Genomic DNA, 7,656 nt, shown 5'->3' with positions numbered 1-7,656 from the left:
ACAATTTGCTCTCTCTCTCTCTCTCTCTCTCTCTATTTCTCTCTCTTTCCCTCCCTCTTTCTCTCCCCCCCCCTACCCACCCTTTTCTCCGCACCTTGCAGGACATGGGGTATAGCAGCAGCATGCGTGGCGTCTCGACACGACGTGGACCCGTAAGATGTCCGTGGGCTTCCGTCCCAACGGCTCGGCGTCTAGACGCTAGAAGCTTCGTGCAGCTGTGCAGGTACTACTCCAATCGTCGCCATAGTGCCCCTCGGGCCCGAGAGTCTCGACGCCGTCTGTCCGTCTGTGCAGTTCGCTGCTGCTGCTGATACTTCTTCTGCAGCTACTGCTGCTGCTACTACTGCTGCAGCTGTTGGTGGCGGTGTCTGGTATGCGCGCAATGCGGCCATGAGGTCATGCGCACCCCCACGCCCCCTCCTCACCCGCGACACCTTGCCGGTGGTGCACGCCATCTATTTTCGCCCCACCCCGCCCCGCGGCCCGGCTCTGCGATATGTGTCTGGGATGCCACTCCACTGTCCCGCCGCGAGTGTCCCGCTGCAGCAGGCTGCTCGCAGGCTTCGGCTCATTAATCGTTTGTTCGCCCCGTCCCTGCTATCTCGAGTGCAGTGTGCACTGCTGTGCAGCCCCCCTCCCTCACCAACATTCTCTACAAGGACGGGTTTAATCGAACCGGCAGCCCTGTGCCGGCTCCGTCACCTCCCCATCACCGCCGTCGTCTGCAAAGCTGTATAGTTAATTTTAAGTGTTAAATGAAAACAAAACAAGCGTTTTAAAAAACACCAATCTTTATTCAAAACTCCCATTTCCAAATAAAAAGTGCAATAAAGTAAACAACAATAATAGGGTTTTTGATCACACATCTCACAAACAATGAAGCACCGCTCCCTTCGTCGTACCGTACAGGGATCGGGGAGCATCAGGCTTGATGTTCAGACCACAGGTTGGCGATGCCATCCAAGACGCATCTGACCTGATCGGAAATGACCGAGGTGCCTTAGCTCTCGTTTTTGCATCTCGCCTATCATGTTGTAGTAAGGCAAGCAACACCCAAAGCGAACGTCTATACTTCACAAGCAAGCTATATAGTGGAATAATCTATAAATATAAATCTGTTTGTCATGTAATTGCTAGGAGAGCTCCAAACTTTGTGGAGTTGGACCGAAGTACATTAGTAAACAAAGCTATGAGCAAAACAGCTGTGAGTCCTCCTACCTTTACGCCAGCTCACTCCTCCCACCACTCTCCAAACATGAGGAATTCACATCTCTTTCATCTTAATAAAGGAATAATAAATACAGGTCCCTCGCTCCCTCATAATAGGCTCTTGCTCCATAATTCTTTTTTTATTCACGTGTACATAGATCACACATAACGTACAAAAGAGGTTAAATATATACAGACAGCAGACTCCGCGTCGCGTCACCAGCCCCTGGCGCCACGAGGCGGGGCCGGGGGCAGACAGCTTGGACCAGACGGCAAGGCACGGCGCGGCACAGCTGGGCACCCGGCCCGCCACCGCACCGGGCCTCTAGAGAGACACCTTACGGTCCATCTAGGCCTCACTCGGCTTCTTGGCCTGAGAGCCAAGAGATGCATCGAACAGTGCAGGATCAAATGCAAATTTTGCCCTGGAGTAACAAGTACTTCACAATAATTACTGTCACTAGCAAAATTTAACTTTAAGGTAGATATTAATTTTAAACACATTTCGTTCCGTGTCCATTTTTGGGAAGCCGACACTCCCATTTCTTCTTTGATATCATCACATCCAAGTCACAAGAGAGCGGGGTGACAATAGATAGCTGGTTGATTACCGAACAGCAAAAACGTTTTCAGACCGAAACAGATGGTAAAATCTTGGAAAATAATCCAATTTTAGAAATTTAGAAGACTGCAAAAGTATAGGGAAATCCTCGGCGCCCACTAAAGTCACCCCGCTCTCCGTCGTCGAGCGTGTCCTCGCGGAGGGCGACCCGCCCGTCCGGCACGAGCGCGCCTAGAAGGTGACGGTCTTCTTCTCGCTGCGCAGGCTCGACTTGACGCTGCGGAAGCTGCTGTCCTCGTCGGAGGCGCGGTCCGCGGACTCGGCCACCAGCGAGCGCAGCTGGGCGGCGCGTCGCTCCCGCAGCGCTCCCCTCTCGGCCAGGTCCTCCATCTCGTTCTCCAGGTCCTGCAGGCGGTTGCGCGTCTGGCGCGCCCGGCTGATGGCGGCGGCCTCGGAGGCGCTCTCCAGGGCGAGCGGTGAGCCCGCGTTCACCTTGGTCCACCGGGTGAGGTCGCCGCTCTCCTTTGCGGCGGACTGTTCGACGTCCTGGGTGACGCGCAGCACCCTCTTCTTGATGATGGTGGAGCTCGACAGGTCGCTGTCCAGGTCCAGCTTGCGGAGCCCGACCGTCTCCAGGGCGCGGTCCGCCAGGGACTGCTCGCGCTCGTTCTTCATGGCGACCAGGTTGCGGCGCCGGATGGACACCGAGTCGTTGGCGTCGTCCTCGGCCTCCTCCATGCGGCGCGCGCGCGCCCGACGCACCTCCTCGATGGCGTCGTCGATGTCGTAGCCGTTGGAGGCGCCGTTGGCGGCCAGGGAGGACGCCCGGAGCCCGGCACCGCCGCGCTCGCGCTCACCGCGCGCCGTCGGCCGGTTCTCGAAGATGTCGTCGAACTCGCGGAGCGCGGCGGAGGCGGCGCCGGACAGCGGCTTGCGGCCCACCTCGGGCGTGTTGCCGATGGAGTCCTCGAAGTCACCGATGAGGGCCGAGCCCGCCCGCCTCGTCCTGGACAACCAGGCACACCGTCAACGCCTCGCCCGGTCACCCTCGGTCTCTTAACCCTTGCCTTGTGATCCGGTTATAGAGCAAATTGTTTACTATTTTCAATTTTGACTGTAAGTGCGGCTTTTTGTTGGTTATCATAGCATTTGGATTAAAAGTTATTGACGTATTTATTTTATAGTTGCAGTAGGTTGTATCATGCTACATTGTGTATGAAACATATAATGCGCAAAATGCAAAACAAAAATCATTTATTGTATATTTGTGGAACTTTGGTTGAGATTGGAAAGGGTTAAGTGAACGAGAGGCGATCTCAGTCTGCATTAGGGCATTTTTCGAGGGTTAATGTACGAACGTTCCCACCATAGACAACAAAAATTACAAAAAAATATAATATACAAAACCAAAAATAAAATTGGAGATGCGGGTTAAAAGCCATTATTCGAGCAGACGGCTGTTGTCTCTCGAGTGTCTGTTCTCTACGACAACAACAAAAGCAATATATTATAGCGTGTAGGTTCAAATCAAAATTTGGTGTGCAGGATGAATTTGTGAAAACTTGACGATGAAACGAAATATGGTGGTATAGCACTCATATCGTTGGGTGTCAGGAAGTGCTGTGCAAGTGGGAAATCACTCAACGCAACGTTCCGATATAAAATTGGGATGTATTTTGAGTTGCTGACGTTGACAAATGACAAATGTACAAATCTTGAATCAAAAACAAAAAAAATATTCCATTTTATGGGAGATGTCGCGGCGAATAAAGGATCTGATCTAAAAAGCGATTACAAGAAGCGCTACAGGCTTAGAATCTAATCCAGGGATGGATACCGGTCACCGGGCTCGACAAGGGCAGGAAGGGGAAAGACCTGGAATCACACAAGGCCGCACCGCAGCGCCAAGGTCTCATATCAGTGCTCATCCATGGCTCGGCACTCCCAGAAGGAGGGGGCAATTCAAAACAAACGGGGCAGTGGAATGTCTACCCGCGTGGTAGGAACCATGCCAGCCAACATGCTAGACTACCAACATGACCCACGTGGCCCAAGTACACAAAAGATTTATATATATACAATTCAACACACACCCATAAAAATCAAGTGATAATTACCACTCCCATGAAGTGAAACATGATGAAACAATAAAGATATTTGGATATGATATATGCAATAACAATAATAACAGCATCAAGCAACACGATAACATTGATAATGGGGATGTAACTCCGATGGTGCTCACGTGAAGTAGTTGGTCCCCACACTCCCAAAAACACACACGCATCCAAAGATTTGCGATTGTTACATTGAACCGTCATATTAGGTAGTGCAAAATTCGCAAATCTAAAATACCACACACATTTTTGCTACATAAAATATATGGTTACTTCAAAAATACCAAAAGATTTTGAATAGTGTGTTGGCTGTGCGCTTTAACAAGCTGTTGCTTCTCAGTCCGAAACTTGGACTCCACCCAAAGAGGCGGACAACGAGAGCAGAGACAGCGCAGCACCGGCCTGCCAGCGTATTGACGTGATTATCACCCAAAAGCAACGCATACGTGTTGCTGTTAAGGTAAGTTGCCTATATTTATCTAATTGATTTTTACTGCTTTATCGTCTTTTAAATAAATTTTTATCTTGGAACGAGTGTGTGTACCAGAGTGTGTCGGTATTTACAAACATTTACATTCACACACAGGGTATTTTGTATAAACGAGCAGAATTATACCGTTTCTGGTAACGGAGGAAACAAAGTAAAGCAAGTACGGGATATGTACACACGTACAAAAGACTAGTAAACGTGCAGAGGGAAGGACAGCGTCGTGAAGAAGACGAATAAGAAGACAAAGAGAAAGCGAGTGACAGGAAAACACAACAGGGCTCCCAACCTGCGTCATTCAATCACGAGTGAAGGTCTTAACTTTGGCCACGTCGGTCATTAGCGAGTTTCACTATCAAAGTCAAGTTAAGCAGGTGTTTGACAAGGACACTCCTAACGAGCTATTCCTCCCCTCACTCGCGTCCACGGGGGGCGGGCGTGTCGTAAAACGTTACGCGCCGACCATGTAAGTCAAGAACACCATCTGTCTGTTGCACACAGGCGGGCGTCTAGGGGTCGTCCCCTTACTCACACGGGGTGGATTGAGTTGGGTGAAATAAAAAGAAAAGAACTCTCGGTCCTCGGGTGTATGTGACATTGCGCTCACCTGAACAGGTCCTGCTCCTCCTGGTTGACCGGGCGGGTGGCGGGGTAGGCGTTGGGCATCTCGCTGGGTCTGCCGGAGTACTTGCGGTCCAGGTGGTCCATCATGGGCTTGTAGTAGCTCTGGCCGATGTTGTAGTTGCAGTCGTACAGGCGAGTGCGCGGCCGGCTGAGGATCGTGCGGGAGGACATGGTGGTGCTGTGCTGGGTTCCTACAAGGCAGACGGACAGAGAAAGAATATGTGTGAGCTTGGGGACACAAATACTGCAACTTGCAACCAATAAAGCATTACTGTGAAAATCCATAATGTGACGCAAATGCCACAAGCTTGTCACTTGTACTTTGACACGCACAGTTTACAGTCTCCTTATTTACGCCTCACTCTTTTTTAGAGAAGCTCGTGGTGAGCCGCCCCAGCTCAGCAGAGGCCCGGCCCCAGACATCAACTTCCTGGCAGGCATCAACTTAATGCTCCATTGTTCAGTCCACCTTTCCGCACGGTATCGGAGCTAGGACCCAACCGCCCCCGACCCCTCTCCCGGCCCACCGACCTACACTGATGACAATGCGCTGCCCACATACACACTCACACACTCACACACACACACACACACACACACACACACACACACACTGCCAGAAATAATTGCCCGAGGGGTAGAATCCCCCGGCCTAGGCGTCAGCGCCAGACCGCTGCCCGTGCTACGTCCTACGGCAGCTGCACTTGCGAGAGGTTCAGCAGGGGGCGTTCAACCCACTCACCGCCGGGGCCGGGGAGGTCTACGAGGAGAACAAGCGAAAGGCACACCATCACGGTTCGGCGGTCCATTTCTGTATTCGTCGACTCCCCTTTTTGGGCCTGTGTGGTCAGCGGAGTAATATGTAACAGGCGGTACGGGGTGGTGGGTGGAGGGAGGGGGAGGGGGGCAAGGGGACAGGGACCTCCACGAGTCACCTCAAATACGAGCGGATGTGAGGGTGTGGTTTTTACTGCGGCGACGGGGAGGTCCCAGAGTGTCGAAACGGTTGGTCGTGTTGTACCCGTTGGACCGCACATCAGCACAGCACACGTGGTGGCGGTCTCCCCATCAAAGCGGTCCCCACAGTCCCGCGACCCCCGCCACAGCCACACCCCTCGTCGAAAACGAAATAAGGACTTTTCAAATCCGCAACGACCTTGACACGCAAAGTCTAAAATAAAATATAACGGGGTCAGGCCAGGCCGCAGAGAGGAGCCTTTTGCTTCAGGTTTGCGGCCCTGAGGCGCGCGTCGGCCCCGGCTGTTTGTCTGCCGGTAAGCCCCTAGCGCTCGGCCCCGGCCCCGGGGGGCTGCTTGACGTGAACGGTTATTAGAAATTATGCATTCTCTGTGGGCTTGTGAGAGTGTGTGCAAGCGGGAGAGCTTCAAGCTCCTCAAGTGTTGCAGTGTTGTTGCACTCTGGCTGTTGCATGCAGCCTGCGTGCCAAAAAGCCCTCAAACATGACAGGTTTGTGGTGCATGCGGTCTTCCCTCTCGCTATAGTGCCAGGAGGCGGCATGCAGGAGGCGAGCCACGAACCCTACTACTCCAGCGCGGACGTTTCGAGTGCCTGAGTTTGCCACGTTACAGTAACGTAATTTTTTACAATATTTACGAAACATCAAAATAAATATGATTATTTATTTTTTTTGTCAGTGTGGGCATCGTCTACCTCGCTTTCCTGCCTCCTCCAACCTGTTTCGCACGGGATACAGTTGGAGCCCCTAGGCGTCCCGTAGGCAGGCGGTGGCTATTCTTAGGCTCTCACTGTCGGACACTGTGTGCTGTCCCGCCACGCCCCGCAGCGCCACGCCCCAGCACGCCCTGCACCTCGCCGGCCGGCCGGCCGTGGGTGAGGGCGTGGAGGAGGTGGTGTGAGGCTGTGGCAGGCCGCGGGGCGGGGTCATATGGCACGTGGTTAAGCCCTCGAGGCGCTATTGGCGGTTAAACTAGGATGCAACAGTGGAAGCAGATCTGCCCTAGACATAAAGACCGGAAGCACGGTACGAAAAAGTACCCACTAAATTCTTATGAACTTTTTTATGCGCACTTAAGTATTTCTGTAAACTGTGATTCGATGTGTATTACTTTATACTCATTTAGGGACAAAATTTGTCATAGCTGCAAATATTTACCTTGCGAAGAGTTTGTTCGTATAGAGAAGGAATTTGTTCGCAATAATGGAGAATGGTTTTCTTCGCATTACAATGGAAATCGTTCGCAGATCTCGTTCGCGATTGGCTTGCAATTGCAAAGCAGCCACAATCGTTTCGCCAAGGTTTTTACAGTGTGGTTATTTTAAAACCGATGCCGTGGTCCTCCTGTAATCCCCCCAACCACCTACGCACCCCCTCACCCCCTCACCCCCTGTCTCCGTGCGCTCGGCGAGGCGGAGCGCCGCAAATAATACAAACGATTCCGAGTGAAAGCCGGTGGTGGTGGTGGCCGGCGGCAGAGAGATCGCGCGTGACCGTGAACTAGACCGCCAATTATACACGCGGGACGCGGGTCGAATCTTTTCTCTCTGCCCCCCCCCCTTCCCCATCCCCGATTTCCCTCTTTCCTATACTCCTTCCCCGGCATCTGGACAGGTTGATGGAAACAACGAGGGAGCGAGGCGACGTCGCCAAAACATGACGTCAACTGGGGTGGGTTGCT

General features: G+C 52.4%; 1 protein-coding gene across 1 annotated transcript in view; it reads right to left on the bottom strand.

The window, feature by feature from the left end:
• Nucleotides 1–773: 773 nt before the first annotated feature.
• The window catches only part of LOC113215238 (uncharacterized), an 11,853-nt gene continuing 4,970 nt past the window's right edge, over nt 774–7,656 (bottom strand). The window contains exons 2-3 of the mRNA XM_052272114.1: nt 4,983–5,190; nt 774–2,777 (exon numbers count right to left, since the gene is read on the bottom strand). Coding sequence (XP_052128074.1) covers nt 2,003–2,777; nt 4,983–5,170 — 963 coding nt within the window. The 5' untranslated portion in view covers nt 5,171–5,190 and the 3' untranslated portion in view covers nt 774–2,002. The remainder of the gene's footprint in view (nt 2,778–4,982; nt 5,191–7,656) is intronic.

Source organism: Frankliniella occidentalis, unplaced genomic scaffold (assembly GCF_000697945.3).
Source record: "Frankliniella occidentalis isolate FOCC.00 unplaced genomic scaffold, Focc_3.1 Scaffold187, whole genome shotgun sequence".
NCBI lineage: Eukaryota > Metazoa > Arthropoda > Insecta > Thysanoptera > Thripidae > Frankliniella > Frankliniella occidentalis.
This window is presented reverse-complemented; position numbering and strand designations above follow the sequence as displayed.